The sequence below is a fragment of the Chiloscyllium plagiosum genome, unplaced genomic scaffold (assembly GCF_037043375.1).
Source record: "Chiloscyllium plagiosum isolate Xiang-an unplaced genomic scaffold, Cpla_swu_hap1 HiC_scaffold_1, whole genome shotgun sequence".
In the NCBI taxonomy this organism is placed as follows: Eukaryota; Metazoa; Chordata; class Chondrichthyes; order Orectolobiformes; family Hemiscylliidae; genus Chiloscyllium; species Chiloscyllium plagiosum.
In genome coordinates, this window is record NW_028270139.1 from 160,834,123 (window position 1) to 160,858,378 (window position 24,256).

Below are 24,256 nucleotides of genomic sequence, written 5' to 3' on the forward strand. Positions count from 1 at the left end.
ATTAGGGAAGGAATTCCAGGATTCTGACCCAGCTATGGTGAAGGAACAGCGATATATTTCCAAGTCAGGATGGCGAGTGGCGTGGAGGGGAACTTGCAGAGGGTGGTATCTGCTAACCTTGTCCCTTTAGATGGAAGTGATTGTGGGCTTGGAAGGTTCTGCCTGAGGATCTCTTAGGTTTTGTTCAACATGGAGAAGTACTAAGGGAGGATGGTATGGTTTCCTTGCCTCTGTTTAACCTGAAGCCACAAGATTTCATGAGGTCCGGAGCCAGCGTTGAGGATTTCCAGGGCAACTCCCACCCGACTGTATATCACTGTGCCACCATCTCAGCTGGATCTGTCCTGCCAGTGGGACAGGACATATCCAGGAATGGTGATGGTGGTGTCTGGGACATTGTCGTAAGGTACGATTCCATAAGTATGACTATATCAGGCTGTTGCTTGACTGATCTGTGAGACAGCTCTCTCAGTTTTGGCAGTAACCCCTGAATGTCAGTAAGGAGCACTTTGCGGGGTCGACAGGGATCTTTTCCACTGCCTAAATTGATGCCAGGTTGTCCAGATTTCGTTTCTTTGAGACTTTGTAACGATTAGTACAACTGAATGGCTTGCTAGGCAATCAAAAGTCAACCACATTCTTGTAGGTGTAGAGTCACATATAGTCACCAGATTAGGTGAGGACGGCAGATTTCCTTCCCTGAAACAGATGGGTTTTTCCAAATATCGACAATAATTTCATTACAATCATTAAATTCTTAATTCCAGTTTTTTTAATACTCATGATAACACCACTCGGTCATTTCCTCCCTGTTTCTATCAAGCATCTTAGCATTTCTACACAATCATGGAAGGTAAAAGAAGGCACACCATGAAAATTGCCATTTCACATTTGCTTCATGATTCAAGCATCAAATCAAAGCCTGAAAAATTAAATTATTAACTAATTTTGATTTAAAACGTTTGCATTCAATATCAAGAGAAAAAACTGTTGCACAGCTCCCCTTTAGGTGATTTGCTTAAAGATCTGCTTCCAGTCCTGCTGCTCTAAAAATCTGCCAGGCATATATGTCCAAGCTGTTCTTACAAAGAGTGATACTTTGATTTTATCAATAATCTTAGCACAATGATGGCGTGTTTCATTTTAAAATGTAGATTTTTGGTTGAAACTCCACGCCAGAGATTTGGCGCCTAATAATCTAGACTGACACTCCAGGACAGCAATGTGGCAAATGTGAATGCTGCATTGTTCCAGATAATATCACACAGATGATGTGTTAAAACAAGGCTCTGCCTGCTCAAGGAGATGGAAACAATTGCATGGCACTGTGAAGAAAAACAGCTATGTTCTGGTGCCCTGCACACACAGCCCTCAATGATTGAAACATTCCATCTGTTTGTGAAACCTTGCTGTGTGTATTTGTCATCACCACAACAAGGGCTATACTTCAAAGTTAACTGAACAGCAGTTAATCAGTTTGAGACATCCAGGGGATATGAAAGACACTTTATGAAAAGGTGACTGCATTTCTGTAGCATCTTTCATGACTGCAAGAACATTCCTACAGCCAACAAAATACTTTTTGAAACATGAGTTTTACTGAAAAGGAGAGACATGGCTGTCAAAGCTATTAATCTTGTGTTCATCAGGACAGACAAATTTGCAAGCCATAGAAGGAATTGGTTCAAAAGAGTCAATTCCACTTCAGGCCTCATTCGTTCATATTTCGTAAATGCTGATTACTCTGAATGCAGAAAATGAGCATAAGCATCCAGTGATATCAGCTGGCCTTAATAAGTTACAGGAAGCGTTTGTGCTTGAGTCACTGGCGTTGCCATGTTCTGGTGCAAGCACAGACTGCACCCACTGGTCACCACAGGGGTTGAGCAAGAGACTGGGGGAAGTCACGAGAGGCCAGCAAGGCTGGTGGGAAGGGAGAATCCCCTCCATCAGAATAACAGTCTCACCACCTAGCCATAATTCACAATGGCAGAGAGCCATTCACAGGCACAGTGTGGGTGTTTGCAGTCGCTTGCTTGTTCCATGTTCCTGCCCTTGCATTGACACTGCATTACCTAGTGACGACATTCACAATAAACACACCCATAAATACAATTCAAGTGGACTGCTGCCTGCAGAGATATCAAAGTGAAGCAATGACTTTTCGCTGGTATCACATTCAGATGCGGATGTGGTGGCAACCATCTTTGCTGGTCATCTTGATGTTAATAACATACACTTCATTTGTTTAATCCAAGCACAAAGTGCAATGCCTAAACAAATTATTTTCGGCTGCAAAGGGCGGGCCCCTTGTATGATGAAGGGCTTTTGCCCGAAACGTCGATTTCGCTGCTCGTTGGATGCTGCCTGAATTGCTGTGCTCTTCCAGCACCACTGATCTAGAATCTGGTTTCCAGCATCTGCAGTTATTGTTTTTACCCCCTTGTATGAAGTGCATAGTGTTGATTAAACATTAGTAGGCTACAGGGCAAACCTGATCAAAAATTTAAAATTGGTCATTAGTCTAATTATAGCACGTTTGGGACCGTTCAGCAAGTATTGCCCAAATACAAATTCATGTCTAACATCTAAGACACCATGTTTGAGTTTTGCAAGCACAGCCTGGTAGAATATGGTCAGTACTTGATTGCAAACAAAGGAAACTGCTAGCTAATACTTAGGCACATAGGGACAGGAGTAGGCCATTCAGCCCGTTGAGCCTGCTCCATTATTCACAGAGATTATGGCTGACCTGTGGCCTAACTCCAGATAACTACCTTTGGCCCATATCCCTTAATACCTTTGCTTAACAAAAACAAATCTCAGATTTGAAATTAATGACTAATCAAGCATCCACTGCTCTTTATGGAAGAGTTCCAAACATCCATCACTCCTTGTGCATGGAGGTGTTTCCAAACATCTCTTCTGAACAGTCTGGCCATTCTCTGCCTATGCTCCATTGATCGAGAAGCCCCAACTAATGGGAATTGTCTTTTCCTGTTAATACTTGAAAACCTCAATCAGATCAATCTTTAACCTTCTAACGTCAAGAGAAAACATGTCTACGTTGTATAAACCCTCCTCACACTTAACCCCTGAATCATTTTTGCAAACCTACACTGTACTCGCTCCAAGCACTAAAGAAAGGACATATAAATACCAGGTGGGACTGACCATCAATACTTTATTGAAGACACACTGACAATGTCACCTAGCAAGGCTATGAAATATCTGCAGTAAAACACACCAGCTCAAAGAACAAATCTACTGACCTCATCCACAGCCCAAGCTACAAATCTTTTCAAAACTTTGAAGTATTTTAGAAAGCGGGCCATAACACCAGTGCTTCACAGGAGGCTCACTGATGATGTCACCTAGTATAGTGATGAAACGTCTGAAAACGAACCTTCCAGCTCAGCAAGTAAACTTACATCCTGATTTAACCTTGCTAAGGGCAGCACAGTGGCTCAGTGGTTAGCACTGCTGCTTCACAGCACCAGGGTCCCAGGTTAGATTCCAGCCTCGGGCAACTGTCTGCGTGGAGTTTGCACATTCTCCCCGTGTCTGCGTGGGTTTCCTCCGAGTGCTCCAGTTTCCTCCCACAGTCCAAACATGTGCAGGTCAGGTGAATTGGCCATGCTAAATTGCCCGTAGTGATAGGTGCATTAGTAGGGAGGAGGGGAACGGGTCTGGGTGGGTTACTCTTCGGAGGGTCAGTGTGGACTTGTTGGGCCGAAGGGCCAGTTTCCACACCGTAGTCTACCATAAGGAACCTTGTCCTACGCCTTACTGAAGTCCATATAGATCATGTGTTATGGCCGGCTTGGGTTGATGATGTCATCTCCTGTGTTGGTGACGTCATTCCCTGTTCTTGTTCTCAAAGGGTGACAGATGGAGTCCAAATCAATATGTTTGTTAATAGAGTTCCGGTTGGAATGCCGTGCTTCTCAGAATTCTCGTGTGTGTCTCTATTTGGCTTGTCCTAGGATGGATGTGCTGTCCCAGTCAAAGTGGTGTCCTTCCTCATCTGTATGTAAGGATACTAGTTATCGTGGGTCATGTCTTTTTGTGACTAGTTGATGTTCATGTATCCTGATGCCCGAAACGTTGATTCTCCTGCTCCTTGAATGCTGCCTGACCTGCTGTGCTTTTCCAGCACCACACTCTCAACTCCATATAGACCATGTCCACCATTCTGCCTCCATCAATCCTCTTTGTTAATTCTTCAAAAAATCCAATCAAGCTTGTGAGACAATTTCCCATGTAACAAGTCACATTGGCTATCCCTAATCATTCCTTGTCTTTCCAAATACATGTAAATCCTTTACCTCAAGATTCCCTCCAACAACTTGCCCACCAATGTCAGATCACTGGTTTATAGTTCCTGGATTTTTTTTTATCATCTTTCTTAAATAGTGGCACCGTGTTTGCCAACTTCCATTCTTCCAGTACCTCATCTATGATACAAACATCTCAGTAAAAGGCCTGGCAATCAGAACTTGCTGGGAAGCTAGGGAGACAAGATACACCAGATCAGGTCCCAGGGATTTATCCACCTTTGTACATTTTAGGACATCCAGCACCTCCTCCTCTGTAATATGGTCAATTTTCAACTTGTTGCTAATTATTTCCACACTGTCTATATCTTCCATATCCTTCTCCACAATAAATACTGATGGAAAATACTCCTTTTTAGGTGTCTCCCCCATCTCCTCTGGTCCCATACAAAGGCAGCCTTGCTGATATTTAAGGAGCCCTATTCTCTCCCTAGTTAATCTTTTGTCCTTAATGCATTTGTAGAATTCCATTCGATTCTCCTTAATCCTATTTGCCAAAGCTATCTCATGTCCCCTTTTTGCTTTCCTGATTTCTCTCTTAAGAATACCCCTATTGTCTTTATGCTCTTCTAGGATTCACTCAATCGGTGCTGTCTACACTGAACATATGCTTTATTCTTAACCAAAATCTCAATTTCTCAAGTCATCCAACATTGCCCTTGCCCTTCACTAGCCTTGCCCTTCACCCCATCGGGAACATACTCTAAACTCTTGTTATCTCATTTTTGAAGGCTTCCCATTTTCCCTTTATATCTGTGAACATCTGCCCCCAATCAACTTTTGAAAGTCCTTGTCTAATACAGAGAATGTGTATAGGGTATAAGCAGGCAGAGAAAGAGTTAAGTTCTGAGTTTTGTGAAGCAAGAGGTTCAGCTGGGCATGACTCAGATCAGATAAGAACTTGCAGTTAACAATGGGGTGCTGGAGGCAAGGCTAATGGGTTAACTAGGTGGAAAAACAGCCATTTAACAATATTGGAAGTATTCAGTATGTAACGTCAGCTAACAAGGCAAAAAGTATCCATTGTAAATATCCATTGTATGAATTCAGTTAACAAGGATAAGAACATCCATTGTATAACAGTAAAGGGCTTGGTCTCTGCAATTGATACTCATTGATTGTAACGGGGGCAGGTTTGGAACGGTTTGGAGGGTGGGGTTGAACGGGGTTGGGCGACGGGGTTGGACAGGGTGGGTAGGCAGGATTGGGGGGTGGGGGGGCGGTTTAGACCGGGTTGGGAGCAGGGTTGGGGCAGTGTTGGACGGGGGAGGGGGGGGTTGACGAGAGGGGGGCGGTGTTGAGGGCGGGGTCCCACGCACTGTGTGCTGCAGTCTCCTGAATTGGGAGCAGACTTTAAAACTCCAAGCCCCAGAGGAAAGACATTTCATCAATTATCCAAATAATCAATTATCCCGACGAAATAGTGCCCGCCCATCTCGTTTGGATAATCGAGTTTCCACAGTATATAGTTCATTGAGAAACTGTTGTTCGAGAGAAGACCATGAACCAATGTCCCTGTGCACATGGGTAATCGTTCTCTCTCCCTCCAGAGTCCGGAATAAAGATGAAGGAGGTAAAACTGCTCTGTGTTTCTAAGCATTTTGCTTCGACTGAGGGGGATGTACAGGCTAGGGGAAATGTAGAATAATAGGGTAGGGGTATGTGTCTGGGTGGGTTACCCTTCAAAGGGACCTTGTGAACTTGTTGAGCCAAATGGCCTGTTTCCACACTGTAGGGATTCTAATGATTCAACTTCCCTGGATGTATTCCCAGGAATATCCTGTCGAAGTACAGCCGTAATGTTATTCCCCAATCAAAAACACCACTCCCCCTCCTCTCTTGCTCCCTTTTCTATCCTTTACTAAGCATCTGTACCCTGGAACATTAAGCTGCCAGACCTATCCATAACTGAGCCACATCTCTATAATCATATTTAAGATTTTTTTTTAAATCAACCTGCTCAGACTGACACACTTCTGCAGCAGGTGGGACTCCAGCTTTCTGACCCAGGGGTAGGGGCTTTATCACCACTCCACAAGAGCCCTTGAATGAATATTTTCACTTGCCTATAATGATGTCCCTCAGAAAAGAGAGGGCCAGTTATAGTAGTGAGCAGAGGAGTATGAGAAATCTTAGATTGTCACTAGATCCTAAGGACATGTGATGAGCTCAGCACAGTTGAACACATGCCTGCTTTGTATATTTACCTCGCTGCAAGAGGTAACTCTACTGTTGGATGTTAATAATCTGTGCGTGCAGCAGGGCATGCAAGTGGCAACCCTAGTGACGCTGACAATAGCAAACTGGTAAAGCAAATGCAACATTGTTTCAGTTTGAAAGTAGATTTGTCTCCAAACATTCTTTTCTAACTGTTCTCTAACTGCAACTATTTATGTGGTCAAATGACTGAAGGAACATCCATTCCATACAAATGCAACCAGCAATTTAAGATCACTGTCCAGAAGGCATGTATTAAATATAAATACCCTTTAATTCACATATTCCTACAACAAAAAAATTTGATACCAATAATGAAAAAGTGAAAATAAAGACTTGCTATCCATTATCAGGAGTTTCTTTTTTTAAAAGGTATATTGTGAATACATATTCAAATGACAGGCAAAAGCCATTTACGCTGGAAACTGCAGCTACATATACATATATTTGTAGGATACAAAATATCAATGAAAGTTAATAAGGAATTGCAAAGCTTAAAACACTGTACTGAGTGTCTCAACTGTCACCATTATAGGTATCTTAGTACTTTGAAATGGAATATAATGGTCCTCATCAACTGAGTACAGATATTTTTTCAGGCATGATAAAGGTAATTCAGCTCAAAGAAAAGCAAAGAAATGTGTCTCCAGTTATATGTCTATCCTCATGATTATGGATTTAATTGATATAAAAAAAACACCATAAGATGGAAGAGCAGATGTAGGCCATTCAGTCCATCGAGTCTACTCTGCCATTCATTGAGATCATGGCTGATCTGATCATCCCCAACTCCACTTTCTCCCTGTAACTCTTGATACCCCGACGGATTAAACAGCTCTCCCTCTCTGGTTTCAGTATACTCAAGGACCCAGTCTTTACAACATGGCATAATGGCTCAGTGGTTAGCATTGTTGCCTCACAGCACCAGGAAGCCGGGTTTGATTCCACTCTCAGGTGACTGCCTGTGTAGAGTTTGCATGTTCTCTCCGTGTCTGCATGGTGCACTGGTTTCGTCCCATAGTTCAAACGTGTGCAAATTAGGTGGATTAACCAAGCTAAATTCCCCCCAGTGTCCAGGAATGTATAGGCTAGGTGGATTAGCCTTGGGGAATGCAGGGCTACATGTGTGGGGTGGGTCTAGGTGGGATGCTCTTTGAAAAGTCAGTGTGGATTTGATGGGGTCAATGGCCTGCTTCCACACTGTAGGGATTTTATGAAATTCTATGAACCCTCTGCAATAAAGAATTTGACATTCTTTGAGGGAAGAAATTCCTACTCATGTCTCTTAAGTGGGTAATCTCTTTTCTGAGATTATGCCCTTTGGTTCTAGATACTCCCACAGAGGAAAACAAAGTCCCCTACAATTAATGTATGTTTCAATAAGATTGTCTTCTTAATTTAAACTCCAAGAATATATGCCCAACCAACTCACCATCTCCTCTAAAAACAGCTCTCTCCCTGAATGTACCCTGAATGAACCTGGTGAACCTTCTCTGGACTGCTTCCAATGCCAGTCTCTTTCCTTGGATAACGGGACCAAAACTGGCATAGTATTCCAGCTCTGGTTTATCTAGTGCCTTGCATCGCTTTAGCAACACTTTCCTATTTTTATACTCTATTGACCTTGAAATAATGGCCAGAATTCCCTTGCCTTCCTCATCACCTGAACTTAAATTTTTGTGACAGTACATGGAGTATTGTAGACTTACGCATTTGCCAGGTTAATACTTTTCCCCCAACCAATAATTACGAAACCGATTAGGATTTCATAAAGTCAAAAAGCACAGAAACAGATCTTTTGGTCCAACCCATCCATTCTAACCGGGTTTCCCAAACTAAAGGAGCCCCATATGCCTATGTTTGGACCATATCCTTCAAAACTCTTCCTGTCCATGTACCTGTCCAAATGTCTTTTAAACATTGTAATGAACCTGCATCTACCACTTACTCTGGCACTTTGTTCCACCTATGAACCACCCTTGGAGAGAAAAACTTGCCCCGCTGATCCCTTTCAAATTTTATCTCCTCTTGCCTTAAAATTATGCCCTCTACTTTTGAACACCCCTACCCCTGCTCTTCACCTTATCTATACCCCTCATGACTTTAACCGCATCTCCTCCACTTCCCGCTCCTCCGCCCTTGAGCCCCGCCCCTCCAACCGCCACCAGGACAGAACCCCACTGGTCCTCACCTACCACTCCACCAACCTCCATATACATCGTATCATCTGTCGTCATTTCCGCCACCTCCAAACGGACCCCACCACCAGGGATATATTTCCCGCCCCTCCCCTATCAGCGTTCCGAAAAGACCACTCCCTCCGTGACTCCCTCGTCAGGTCCACACCCCCCACCAACCCAACCTCCACTCCCGGCACCTTCCCCTGCAACTGCAAGAAATGCAAAACGTGCGCCCACACCTCCTCCCTTACTTCCCTCCAAGACCCCAAGGGATCCTTCCATATCCGCCACAAATTCACCTGCACCTCCACACATCATTTATTGCATCGCTGCACCCGATGTGGCCTCCTCTATATTGGGGAGACAGGCCACCTACTTGCGGAACGTTTCAGAGAACACCTCTGGGACACCCGGACCAACCAACCCAACCACCCCGTGTCTCAACACTTCAACTCCCCCTCCCACTCCACCAAGGACATGCAGGTCCTTGGACTCCTCCATCGGCAGACCATAGCAACACGACGGTTGGAGGAAGAGCGCCTCATCTTCTGCCTAGGAACCCTCCAACCACAAGGGATGAACTCAGATTTCTCCAGTTTCCTCATTTCCCCTCCTCCCACCTTGTCTCAGTCAAATCCCTCGAACTCCGCAACGCCTTCCTAACCTGCAATCTTCTTCCTGACCTCTCCGCCCCCACCCCCACTCCGGCCTATCACCCTCACCTTGACCTCCTTCCACCTATCACATTTCCAACACCCCTCCCCCAAGTCCCTCCTTCCTACCTTTTATCTTAGCCTGCTGGACACACTTTCCTCATTCCTAAAGAAGGGCTCATGCCGGAAACATTGATTCTCCTGTTCCTTGGATGCTGCCTGACCTGCTGTGCTTTTCCAGCAACACATTTTCAGCTCTGATCTCCAGCATCTGCAGTCCTCACTTTTTCCCTCATGACTTTAAAACAAGCTCAAGACAATTTATCAATGGGTTCATCAATCCCATTTTCAGACATTCCATTTAGCTCCTTCAAAACTCCTACCATCCTGCCGCATATGAAGATGAAACTTTTCTGAAACTGGTTAGTAATGTGAACCATTAGGATACACAATTGTTGTTGTAATGAAAGATTCAAAAATAGTAGCTGCAGAACCAGGAGGACGAGTGCTTCCCCCAGTTCCACTGAACTCAAAACACACATCCTCTTGTCACCTTCTCCTGGAAAAACCTGTAGTTCTATGTGAGGCAAAATGATCCAACAATCAACTTTAGAAAGGGCATAAATGATGTGCAGTACCACCACAGGTGCTAATAGCCTGGTGAGGTAACCAGGCCAGAACGTGTTTTAGTGCTAACAATGGGAGCTTGAAGTGCAGAGATTGATTCAAGGCTTTTGCAAGATCGTAAAAGGCACTTTAGAAATGCAGGTCTTTTCATTTCCTTGATGAACAAATGCCTCACTGACCATGCCGTGCATATGAAACATGGCGAAGCGATCTTTAAAACCTCTGATAAGGCAGAGCAGCAGTCCAACCAATAATACCTACTTAGCAACAAATCTGAATTAATCTGGAGAGTGGAGGTACATTGCTAAGAGAGAAAATACAAAAACAGCAGAAACCGACACTTACCATCGTGAGAGATGGTTTTCCTGGGAACTGAATCCTTAGCCAAGCCCAAAACGTAGGCTCCCGTGGAACACAAAATTGCAACGTAAACAGACAAAACTGCAGATCCTCCTTTCATCATGCTGCTTTCTTTTTTAAATAAAATCCCGAAACTAAATGAAGAGAATCCCAAAATACGACGCCCACTGTTATTTTTTCCGATTCTCTTTCCTGGTTGTAATTTGCATCAGAGTCGTCAATATGATCACACAAAGAAACAAAGTACACCCAAGGAGACCAGGTGTTGGAAAGAAAAGCCCTTTCCCTCTTACATAATGCATTTAAAACAAACTTTTCGTAACTAATTCCTGCTTTATATTCAGATTACTGCTCACACCCAAATCCTCCAGAGTTCATGAAACTTTTTACTCCTTTTGAAAGAGAGAGAAAAAAAATTGATGTCGACAGTCCGCAGCATTACGCAGTCGCTTTTTGTTAATGTGTCTTTTCAAGCATTGCAACAACGCCAGGTAGCGCAAGACGCGTAAATCAGAGGGCGGACTGAATTTGAGTCACAGCCTATCTGTACCTAAGAAAACTCCACCCTCTTCCATCCGTTCCCAACAAAGATACCAGGAGCCTTATCTCCTTTATGAACGCTTTACTCCTATTTAAACTGCACTGTATGACTCATCGTGTTTGGTCCAGTCTATCGTTCTTTTATCTTTTGAAAGTTTGATGGCATCTCTACGTTCCCCAGGGCAATTAGTGTGGGCAATAAATGTCGCTCGAGCCAGCGATGCCCACCTCCCCCTTCCATGATCTTTTAAAAATCGTACATTCAAAATATCGCCAGTGGAGGGTTACTTAAAACAAACAGCGATTTCCTCTCCCTCACCCCTCCCCAATCACACACCCATCCAGAACAAACTTCCTTACACTCATAAACTTCAATAAGGCTTTTAATAAGACCTCACATGAAAGACTGGTTTAAGAAGTTAAACACCAGTTGGATACTGGGCAATTTGGCAAATTGGATCCAAAATTAGCTGGTGGCAGGTAGCAGAGAGTGATTGTCAAAGGGTGCTTTTGAGACTGGAAGCCTATGTCCAGTGGCATACTACAGAATTGGTATTGGGTCATCGAAATTTGTTGTGTACACTAATGTTCTAGGCATGAATATAGAGATGGCAAAAACAGAACTTTCTGAGAAACTCAACAGGTCTGGCAGCATCTGTAAAGAGAAAGGAGAATTGACCTTTCAAGTCCAGTGAGGATTACATGTTGAACAGTAGCACACTGGGAAGCACTGCAGATAACAGAGACTCAGTGTGCATATACACCAGTCCATTAAGTCTTGGGAACAGGTGGACAAAGTGACTCAGAAGGCATATGGTGCACTTGCCTTTCTTAGTTGAGGCATAGATTTTATAAGCAGGGAGGTTATGCTGGAACTGCATTAAACATTGCTTAGGCGACAGCTAGAGTACTGTGTGCAGTTCTGGAATTCACATTGTAAGAGAGATGTGACAGCGTACAGGGTACAGAGATTTAGGCAAAAGTGAGGACTGCAGATACTGGAAACCAGAGTTTAGATCAGAGTGGTGCTGGAAAAGCACAGCAGGTCAGGCAGCATCCGAGGAGCCATAGGGTACAGAGATTTGCCAGCATGTTGCCTGAGCTGCAGAGTTTCAGTTATGAAGAGAGATTGGCATACGGGCTACTTACATTATGTGGAGATCCAGTGATAGGCTGGGTTGGACAAAGTCAGAAGTCACATGACATCAGGTTATAGTCCAACAGGTTTATTTAAAATCACAAGCTTCCAAGTGCCACTCCTTTGTCAGGTATTAGGCAAGGCATTGAGTACAAGGGATGTGGGGATTATGATGGAGTTGTACATAAAATTAATTAGGCCAGATTTGGCCAAATTTAGAAGGGGGTCAATAACCAGGGCAGTTTTAAATTAAGGAACTGGAGGTTTAGAGATGATTTGAGGAAAAACATTTCACGCAGAGAGTTGAGAGTTTCTGGAACTCACTGCCTAAAAGGGTGGCAGAGGCAGGAGACCTCAAGACATTTCAGAACTATTTAGAAGAACTCTTGCAATGCCAATAGTATGCAAGGCATCAAGCCAAATGCTCAGAGATGACCAGTTTGAACACGAAGGGCTGAAAGGCCTTTTTCTGTGCTGTTAAAATCTCTAATAAATGACAGAGAATACATTGGATCTGTGAGGAAGGAGTGGGGGAAAGACAAGTTATTATATCAGACAATAAAATAAAAGCAAATTACTGCAGATACTAGGGACCTAAATTAATAATAAAGCAAGCAATGCTTGAAAATCTGAGCAGGTCTGGTAGCATTGGTGGAGAAAGAAACAGTTAATGTTTAAATCTAATATGAGTTCTTCAGAACCAAAGGGGTCTGAAAAATTATGGCTTTTAGATAATTTGCAGAGATGTTATGACATACTTCTAAAGCAAGTGGGGCTTCAACCCAGGGCTCCTGGCTGAGATGTAAGGACACTACCAATACCCCAAAAGATTACTTATAATGCAGTTGTCATTTTTCTACCATGGTGAGATTTGAATCCATGTCTCCAGAATACTATTAATTTGTGGAAAAGCTGGCATTGGACTGGGGTGACTAAGTTAAAAATCACACAACACCAGGTTATCATCCAACAGGTTTGTTTGGAAGCATTAGCTTTCGGAGCACTGCCCCTTCATCAGATATCTGTCAGCTAACTTTGTCCAGAATACTAGACTGAGGATGTGAATTACATGTCCATTGATATTACCATCATGCCACTGCCTCTCCCCAGGGATGGCTTTTATGTTGTTGATAAATCAGGAGAGGAAGCAAGTGGAACACAGAGTGAGTATGCTCAGAAGAGAGAGGTAATACAGAAGATCAAGAATAGGTGTTAATGTCATTGGAAATGGAAGTCAGAGGTTACTGTAGAGGTTATGCCCCGATAGCATTCCAGCAATAGTACATAGTACTGAACATTTGTGCCCCAGAATTGGCTTCACTCCTGGCCAAGCTGTTCCAGAACTGTTTCAACACTGGCCTCTATCCAGCAATATGATACATTACCCACATATGTCCTGTCGACAATACATAAGAAAAATCCAATAATTGGCCAAGTAATTTCCCAACAGTCATCTCTCAACCATTAAAGTGACAAAGCTATAAAGAGGCACATAGTCATCAGTATTGGCTTGTTGACATTCAATTTGGATTCGGACTGCCTCACAGCTCTAGATTTCATTACAGCCTTGGTCCAAGAGCTTGACTCAAGATAGATAGTGGAGGACTGCCTTTATGGACACACAAACACATAAACAAGGAACAGGAGTAGGCCACTCTGTCCTTTGAGGCTTCTCCACCATTCAACAATCATGGGTGATCCAATTTTAACCTCAACTCTTGCATGTCCGTCCTGGTAATGAATAAATTAGGTTCCCTACAGTGTGGAAACAGGATCTTCGGCCCAACCAGTCCATACTAACCCTCCGAAGAGTAACCTACCAAGACCCATTTCCCTCTGACAATGCACCTAATACTATGGGCAACTTAGCATGGCCAATTCATCCGACCTGCACATCTTTGGCCTGTGGGAGGAAACCAGAGCACCCGGAAGAAACCCACGCAGACCACGGGGAGAACGTGCAAACTCTACACAGACAATCATCTTAGGCTGGAATTGAACCTGGGATCCTGCTGCTGTGAGGCTGCAGTGCTAACCACTGAGACACTGAGCCACCGTGCCGCCCCTTCTTTTTATCTTGGAGTAAAGATGATCACCAGCTCCTTTACTCAGTCATTAGCCTTTTTTAAACCTCCTCATACCCCTCTAACCTTATATTCAAATAATAAATGGAGAACTTGTTCACCAACATTGAAATGTTCCATTCAATTGCATCTGCCAAATGCCCCCAGTCCTCCCTATCAATATCATCCCCTTAGTCATCATGAATCTGTCAACCCCTTCGTTAAACATATTTAAATATTCTGCATCCACTGTCTGTTGCAAATTAGAATTCCAAAGACTCACAAACCTCTAAGAGAAAAAACTGTTTCCTTATCTGTTACCACCGGTGGTGGGAAAGTTGCTGGAGAAGGTACTGAGGGCTAGGATCTATTTATATTTAGAAAAGAATGGGCTTATCAATGATAGGCAACATGGTTTTGTACAGGGGAGATCGTGCCTTACCAACTTAATAGAGTTCTTCGAGGAAGTGACCAAGTTGATAGATGAAGGAAGGGCCATTGATGTCATATACATGGACTTTAGTAAGGCATTTGATAAGGTTCCCCATGTAGACTAATGGAGAAAGTCATATGGTGTGCAGGGTGTTCTAGCTAGGTGGATAAAGAACTGGTTGAGCAACAGGAGACAGAGAGTAGCAGTTGAAGGGAGTTTCGCGAAATGGAGAAAGGTGACCAGTGGTGTTCCACAGGGGTCAGTGCTGGGGCCACTGTTGTTTATAAGTATACATAAATGATCTGGAAGATGGCACTGCTGGTATGATCAGCAAGTTTGCAGATGACACGAAGATTGGTGGAGTAGCAGAAAGCATAAGGGACTGTCACAGAATACAGGAGGATATAGATAGTCTGGAGAGTTGGGCGGAAAAGTGGCAGATGGCTTTCAATCCAGACAAATGTGAGGTGATGCATTTAGGCAAGTCTAATTCTAGAGCGAATTATACAATGAACGGAAGAGCCTTGGAAAAAGTTGATGGGCAGAGAGATCTGGGAGTGCAGGTCCATTGTACCCTGAAGGTTGCTGCACAGGTGGATAGAGTGGTCAAGAAGGCATATAGTATGCTTGCGAGGTAAAAACAATGACTGCAGATGCTGGAAACCAGATTCTGGATCAGTGGTGCTGGAAGAGCACAGCAATTCAGGCAGCATCCGAGGACAGGCAAAATCGACGTTTCGGGCAAAAGCCCTTCATCAGGAATAAAGGCAGAGAGCCTGAAGCGTGGAGAGATAAGCTAGAGGAGGGTGGGGGTGGGAGAGAGTGGCATAGAGTACAATAGGTCAGTGGGGAAGGAGATGAAGGTGATAGGTCAGGGAGGAGAGGGTGGAGTGGATAGGTGGAAAAGGAGCTGGGCAGGTCGGACAAGTCCGGACAGGTCAGGGGATCGAGTTTCTGGAGGTTAGAAGCTAGGATGAGGTGGGGGAAGGGGAAATGAGGAAACTGTTAAAATCCACATTGATGCCCTGGGGTTGAAGTGTTCCGAGGCGGAAGATGAGGCGTTCTTCCTCCAGGCGTCTGGTGGTGAGGGAGCGGCGGTGGAGGAGGCCCAGCACCTCCATATCCTCGGCAGAGTGGGAGGGGGAGTTGAAATGTTGCTCGGCAGAGTGGGAGGGGGAGTTGAAATGTTGCTCGGCATTTCAACTCCCCCTCCCACTCTGCCGAGGATATGGAGGTGCTGGGCCTCCTCCACCGCCGCTCCCTCACCACCAGACGCCTGGAGGAAGAACGCCTCATCTTCCGCCTCGGAACACTTCAACCCCAGGGCATCAATGTGGATTTTAACAGTTTCCTCATTTCCCCTTCCCCCACCTCATCCTAGCTTCTAACCTCCAGAAACTCGATCCCCTGACCTGTCCGGACTTGTCCGACCTGCCCAGCTCCTTTTCCACCTATCCACTCCACCCTCTCCTCCCTGACCTATCACCTTCATCTCCTTCCCCACTGACCTATTGTACTCTATGCCACTCTCTCCCACCCCCACCCTCCTCTAGCTTATCTCTCCACGCTTCAGGCTCTCTGCCTTTATTCCTGATGAAGGGCTTTTGCCCGAAACGTCGATTTTGCCTGTCCTCGGATGCTGCCTGAATTGCTGTGCTCTTCCAGCACCACTGATCCAGAATATAGTATGCTTGCCTTCATTGGACGGGGTATTGAGTATAAGAGCTGGTAAGTCATGCTAACATTGTACAAGACATTGGTTTGGCCGCATTTAGAACACTGTGTACAGTTCTGGGCACCACATTACCAAAAGGATGTAGACACTTTGGAGAGAGTGCAGAGAAGATTTACGAGGACATTGCCTGGTACGGAAGGTGCTAGCTATGAAGAGAGGTTGAGTAGGTTAGGTTTATTTTCATTAGAAAAAAGGAGATCAAGGGGGACCTGATTGAGGTCTACAAAATCATGAAGGGTATAGACAGGGTGGATAGAGATAAGCTTTATACCAGGGTGAAGGATTCAATAACGAGAGGTCACGCTTTCAAGGTGAGAGGTGAAAAGTTTAAGGCAAGTACATGCGGCAAGTACTTCACACAGAGGGTGGTGGGCATTTGGAACGCGTTGCCAGGAGAGGTGGTAGAGGCAGGCACGGTAGATTCATTTAAGATGCATCTGGATAAATGCATAAGTAGGTGGGGAGTAGAGGGATACAGATGCTTAGGATTTGACCGACAGGTTTAGACATTACATTTTGATCGGCTCAGGCTTGGAGGGCCGAAGGGCCTGTTCCTGGGCTGTAAATTTTCTTTGTTCTTTGTTTAAATGGGTGCCCCTTATTTTTAAACTGTGATCCCTAGTTCTAGATTCTCCCACAAAAGAAAACATCCTTTAAACATCCACCTGGTAAAATCCCCTCAGGATCTTATATGTTTCAATTAATTCAACTCTGACTCTTCTAAACTCTGGAGGAGATAGAGCTGGAGGATGCTGCCTGACCTGCTGTGCGTTTCCAGCACTACACTGATCTCCAGCATCTGCAGTCCTCAATTTCTCCTCTAGAGGAGAAAGGCCTAGCCTGTCTAGCCGTTCCTCATAAGGCAACGCGTTCATTCCAATGAAGATATCAAGGTATTGATATTTTTCCAAATATCAAGGTGGCATTAAGTGTGGCATCAAGGCATTTTAGATAGACTGGAGTCAGTGGGAATTGGAGCAAAACTCTTCACTAGTTGGAGTCATAACTAGCATAATTAAAAATAGTTTTCATGTTGGAGGTGTATCATCTCATTTGCAGGGCATTACTGCAGGAATTTCTCAGTGTACCATCCAAAGTGAACCATCTTTGTCTACTTTATTAATGACCTTCCTTCCAGTATAAAAGTTAGGGTGGTATTTTACTGTATTTTGATTGCACAATTTTTAGCACTGTTCTCAACTCCTCAGATGTTGAAACAGTTCATCAACAAGTTCAGGATTGGGTTGATATGTCACAAATAGTATTCGAGTCACACAAGTGCTAGATAATGACCATCTCTAATAACAGAAAATCTGACCATCGGCCCTTAAAGTCAATGTTGCTAAACCTACATTATCCTTGGTTGCCATTGACCAAAAACTGAACTGGACCAGCCACATAAATATCGTAGCTACAAGAGAATGTCAGGTTTGGAAATTTTCAGTGATAATTCACATCCCAAATCCTCAATGCCCGTCTATCATCTATGAAGCACAAATGGAGAATCTGTGGATGAAATACTCTCGACTTGCCTAGATGACCAGAGGTCCAACAACACTCAAGAAGCTCCACACCATCCAGGATAAAGCAGCCCACTTAATTGGTATTGTCATCACTCACTGCCTCACCCACAGTGGCATCATTGTGCACCATCTACAATATGTATTGCAAACATTCACCAAGACTTCTTAGACAACATCTTCCAGATGCTCAATTGCCACCACTTAGAAGGATAAAAGCAGCACATACATGGGAACAACACCACTCACAAGTTTTCCCCCAAGCCACCCTGACTTAGCATCAGCAGCATCTGCAGAGAGAGAAACAGAGTTAATGTCAACTCCAATATGACGCTTGTTAAGAACGTGAGCATAGCAGACTTGAAACATTAATTCTTCTTCTCTTTTCACAAATGCTGCCAGAACTGCTGAACCTCTCCAGCATTTTCTGTTTTTAATTTAAGATTTCCAGCATTCGCAGTATTCAATTGGAATTATATCATTATTCCTTCCTGAAATTTCTGAAACTCCCTCCTACACCACAGTGGTTTAAGAAGGCTGCTCCACCATCTCTCAAGGGCAATTACGGATGGGCAATGCGTGCGTGCCTGCCTAGCCAGCAACACCCACATCCTGTGTATGAATAAAAAACATGAACAGGAAATTAATGAGAAATCCTTTACCAAGAAAAAGAGATTAGAATATGAACCTAAAAACCACAAAGTGTACTTGAAGCGAATAGTACGGATGCATGGATGTGGAAGATAAGTATGTAGAAATAAATAGACAAAAGATGATGGACTTGAAGATTATGGTTCCATCAAGAAGTTAAGCAATAGTCTCTCGTGAAGCATAAAGCCATGAAGGCTCACTTTAATCAAATGATCCATTTCTGTTTGTACATTCTTTTTAGCTTATTGACACCTATTCTAGCCCATCATTGCCATAGTTTTTCTCTTCATTAGAAAAAGTACTGTATAACTCTTAGTAGAGATAATGAAAAAGTGTACAAAACCATCAGATGGTATTATATGACTACACAAATCAGAATTTTAAGACCAACAAAAATATGGATGAATGTTAAAGAAACTTCTAAAATATAATTTATGAACTCCACCTAACATATCACATTGGATTTGGTGAATCAGATTTTCTATCCAGTTGGGAGCATAAGTTGGGAGCATAGGTTGTCAGGGAAGGATGTCATTGAAATGTGGAACTTTTTCAAGGAACAGATACAACTTATCCTTGATATGTATGTACCTGTCAGGCAGGAAAGAGATGGTCGTGTGAGGGAACCTTGGTTGACGAGGGAGGTTGAATATCTATTAAAGAGGAAGAAGGAGGCTTACATAAGGCTGAGGAAACAGGGTTCAGACAGAGCAGTGGAGGGATACAGGATAGCCAGGAGGGAGCTGAAGAAAGGGATTAGGAGAGCTAAGAGAGGGCATGAAAAATCTTTGGCGGGTAGGATCAAGGATAACCCCAAGGCCTTTTATGCGTATGTGAGAAACATGAGAATGACGAGAACGAGGGTAGGTCCGATCAAGGACAGTAGTGGGAGACTGTGTATTGAGTCGGAAGAGATAGGAGAGGTCTTGAATGAGTACTTTTCTTCAGTATTTACAAATGAGAGGGACCGTATTGTTGAAGAGGAGAGTATGAAACGGACTGGTAAGCTAGAGGAGATACTTGTTAGGAAGGAAGATGTGTTGGACATTTTGAAAAACTTGAGGATAGACAAGTCCCCCGGGCCTGACTGGATATATCCTAGGATTATGTGGGAAGCAAGAGAGGAAATTGCAGAGCCGTTGGCAATGATCTTTTCGTCTTCACTGTCAACGGGGATGGTACCAGGGGACTGGAGAGTGGCGAATGTTGTGCCCCTGTTCAAAAAAGGGAATAGGGATAACCCCGGGAATTACAGGCCAGTTAGTCTTACTTCGGTGGTAGGCAAAGTAATGGAAAGGGTACTGAGGGTAGGATTTATGATTATCTGGAAAGACATTGCTTGATTAGGGACAGCCAGCACGGATTTGTGAGGGGTAGGTCTTTGAAGAGAAAATGAGGTCTGCAGATGCTGGAGGTCAGAGATGGAAATGTGTTGCTGGAGAAGCGCAGCAGGTCAGGCAGCATCTAGGGAACAGGAGAATCGACGTTTCGGGCATTAGCCCTTCTTCAGGAAATCAGGGATAGGTCTTGCCTTACAAGTCTTATTGAATTCTTTGAGGAGGTGACCAAGCATGTGGATGAGGGTAGAGTAGTGGATGTAGTGTACATGGATTTTAGTAAGGCATTTGATAAGGTTCCCCATGGTAGGCTTATGCGGAAAGTCAGGAGGCATGGGATAGTGGGAGATTTGGCCAGTTGGATAGAGAACTGGCTAACCGGTCGAAGTCAGAGAGTGGTGGTAGATGGTAAATATTCAGCCTGGAGCCCAGTTACAAGTGGAGTTCCGCAGGGATCAGTTCTGGGTCCTCTGCTGTTTGTAATTCTTATTAATGACTTGGAAGAGGGAGTCGAAGGGTAGGTCAGCAAATTTGCAGACGATACGAAGATTGGTGGAGTTGTGGATAGTGAGGAGGGCTGTTGTTGGCTGCAAAGGGACTTAGATATGATGCAGAGCTGGGCTGAGGAGTGGCAGATGGAGTTCAACCTGTCAAGTGTGAGGTTGTCCATTTTGGAAGGATAAAAAAGAATGCGGAATACAGGGTTAACGGTAGGGTTCTTAGTAAGGTGAAGGAGCAGAGGGATCTTGGGGTCTATTTTCATAGCTCTTTGTAAGTTGCCATTCAGGTGGATAGAGCTTGTAAGAAGGCCTATGGTGTATTAGCGTTCATTAGCAGAGGGATTGAATTGAAGAGTTGTGAGGTGATGTTGCAGCTGTACAGGACTTTGGTAAGGCCACATTTGGAGTACTGTGTGCAGTTCTGGTTGCCTCACTTTAGGAAAGATGTGGAAGCTTTGGAGAGGGTGCAAAGGAGATTTACCAGGATGTTGCCTGGAATGGAGAATAGGTCGTACAAAGATAGAGGTAAAAACAATGACTGCAGATGCTGGAAACCAGATTCTGGATTAGTGGTGCTGGAAGAGCACAGCAGTTCAGGCAGCATCCAAGGAGCTTCGAAATCGACGTTTCGGGCAAAAGCCCTTCATCAAGGATAGGTTGAGTGCTAGGCCTTTTCTCATTGGAACGGCAAAGGATGAGGGGTGACTTGATAGAGGTTTATAAGATGATCAGGGGAATAGATAGAGTAGACAGTCAGAGACTTTTTCCCCGGGTACAACAGAGTGTTACAAGGGGACATAAATTTAAGGTGAAGGGTGGAAGGTGTTGGGGGGATGTCAGGGGTAGGTTCTTTACACAGAGAGTGATGGGGGCATGGAATGCGCTGCCTGTGGGAGTGGCAGAGTCAGAATCATTAGCGAACTTTAAGTGGCAATTGGATAGGTACATGGATGGGTGCTTAAGCTAGGACAAATGTTCGGCACAACATTGTGGGCTGAAGGGTCTGTTCTGTGCTGTATTGTTCTATGTTCTCTGTTCTATGTACCTCACACATTTTCTTTCCTAGTCTTTCTCATTATTTCCAACATAATTAAAACAGTACTACTTACTGCTCACCACTTTCAATATTTCCCTCCTCCTATAACAGCTTTATAAAAAATTCAAGTTTACCCAATTACGACTTTATTTATCTTGTAATGTTATTGTTTACTTTTGGCTATTATCCACATTGATTTACCTTGGTCCTTATACCAGATTTTTAAGTTAAGAATGCATAGATCAAAGATGGATAATTTGTAGAAGATCAGAAAACAAAGCTAAAACAGGTCATTGCAAAGACTGGACCAGAGGTGGGGAACTTTTTCATGTTGGAAGGCCGCATTATGTTAGTTGTAATCTAATAATGCCACATCCAAGAAACTGCAATTATATATTCTTCAAAATTCACATTATTTTGTAAAAATCTAACTACTATGTGCTAACTAAAAAAAAGTTATATAATTAACCTTTTAATGACTTTGTTGTGACTGCTTTTTGCAGGAAAGCATTTGAATATTTGGTTGCAGCATGGAGGTCCGCAGTTTTAGCTGATCCTCCAGATGGGTATGCGTCATTTGTGATCTTAAGGGCGTCTTGATTTTGGTTGAGTAGGAGAATGTCGACTCGCAGCAATAAGTGGTTGAAAAGCAAGAAAACATTTTTCATGCATGTTGCAAAATTTGGATTCATTCAAAAGGCCACACACAATAGCCTAGACTGCCACATGCGGCCTGAAGGACTAGACTATTATTCACTTCAACAGACAGGATCATTTAACAGTTTAAAACAATTAAAGAAGTTGATGATGTAGATTGAGAGAAATAATTTATCTGGAGGATAAGTTCAGGGCAAAAATACAAAATCTCAAAACCAGGGAGTGAGGTGGCTTAGGGATGATATTAGAAAATTCAAAGGATCATGATAATCTGGGACATCTAGAGACTGGGAGAAAGTGAGGACTGCAGATGCTGGAGCTCAGAGTCGAGAGTGTGTTGCTGGAAAAGCACAGGCAGGTCAGGCAGCATCCAAGGAGCAGGAGAAGCAATGTTTCAGGCATAAGTTTTCAGCAGGAATCCTGATGAAGGGCTTATGCCCGAAACATTGATTCGCCTGCTCCTCAGATGCTGCCTGACTGGCTGTGCTTTTCCAGCACGACACTCACATTCAGTGACTGTGAAGACTGTGAAGTGAGCCAGTATTGCTGTGCAGCAGACTGGGAGACTGGCAGTATGCGAAGCACACTGGGAGCAGTGTGCAGAAGTCAGCATCATCATGAAACAGACTTGGAGCAGTGGGCAGCAAGTCAGCATCGCTTGAAACAATTTGAGAGGAGTGTGCAGCAGATCAGAGTTACTGTGAAGCAGATCAGGAGCAGTGCCCAGGAGTCAGCATCACTGTGAAACAGACTGGGAGGAGTGTACCGCATCAGCATTGCAAAACAGACTGGAAGGAGTGTCGCTAAGAAACTGATTGGGAGGAGTGTGCAGCAGGTCATCATCACTATGAAGCAGATTGGGAGGCATGTGCAGCAGTTAGCATCGTTGTGAAACATACTGTAAAAGGTGTGTCGCATCAGCATCACTGTGAAACAAATGGGGAGCAGTGTGCTGCAGGTCAGCATCGCTGTGAAATGGACTATGCCCGAAACGTCGATTCTCCTTCTCCTTTGAGGCTACCTGACCTGCTGCGCATTTCCAGCAACACATTTTTAAGCTCTGATCTCCAGCATCTGCAGTTCTCACTTTCTCCTAGCAGTGTGTATCAGTCAGCATTGCTGTGAAATAGACTGGGAGCAGTGTGTATCAGTCAGCATCACTGTGAAACAGACTGGGAGCAGTGTGTATCAGTCAGCATTGCTGTGAAATAGACTGGGAGCAGTGTGTATCAGTCAGCATCACTGTGAAACAGACTGGGAGCAGTGTGTATCAGTCAGCATTGCTGTGAAAGAGACTGGGTGCAGTGTGTATCAGTCAGCATTGCTGTGAAACAGATTGGGAGCAGTGTGTATCAGTCAGCTTGGTGTGAAATAGACTGGGAGCAGTGTATATCAGTCAGCATTGCTGTGAAACAGATTGGGAGCATTGTGTATCAGTCAGCATGGCTGTGAAACAGACTAGGAGCAGTGTGTATCAGTCAGCATTGCTGTGAAAGAGACTGGGAGCAGTGTGCATCAGTCAGCATCGCTGTGAAACAGATTGGGAGCAGTGTGTATCAGTCAGCATCACTGTGAAACAGACTGGGAGCAGTGTGCTGCAGTCAGCATCACTGTGAAACAGACTGGGAGCACTGTGTATCAGTCAGCATTGCTGTGAAACAGACTGGGAGCAGTGTGTATCAGTCAGCATTACTGTGAAACAGACTGGGAGCTGTGTGCTGCTGGTCAGCATTGCTGTGAAACAGACTGGAAGGAGTCTGCAGCAGGTCAGCATTCCAGTGAGAGGGACTGGGAGCAGTGTGCAACAGCATTGCTGTGAAACAACCTGGGAGCAGTGTGTAGCAGTCAGCATCACTGTGAAACAGACTGGGATCAGTGTGTATCAGTCAGCATCGCTGTGAAACAGACTGGGAGCAGTGTGTATCAGTCAGCATCGCTGTGAAACAGACTGGGAGCAGTGTGTATCAGTCAGCATTGCTGTGAAATAGACTGGGAGCAGTGTGTATCAGTCAGCAACGCTGTAAAACAGACTGGGAACAGTGTGTATCAGTCAGCATTGCTGTGAAACAGACTCGGAGCAGTGTGTATCAGTCAGCATCGCTGTGAAACAGACTGGGAGCAGTGTGTATCAGTCAGCATCACTGTGAAACAGACTGGGAGCAGTGTGTATCAGTCAGCATTGCTGTGAAACAGACTCGGAGCAGTGTGAAACAGACTGGGAGCAGTATGTATCACTCAGCATCGCTGTGAAACAGACTGGGAGCAGTGTGTA

General features: G+C 44.2%; 1 protein-coding gene across 1 annotated transcript in view; it reads right to left on the reverse strand.

Annotated features, from left to right (window-relative positions):
* LOC122550633 (semaphorin-4F) overlaps positions 1-10,826 on the reverse strand; it is a 243,093-nt gene extending 232,267 nt beyond the window's left edge. Inside the window, exon 1 of the mRNA XM_043691726.2 lies at positions 10,360-10,826. Within this exon, the coding sequence (XP_043547661.1) occupies positions 10,360-10,477 (118 nt within the window). The 5' untranslated portion in view covers positions 10,478-10,826. The remainder of the gene's footprint in view (positions 1-10,359) is intronic.
* Positions 10,827-24,256: the final 13,430 nt, after the last annotated feature.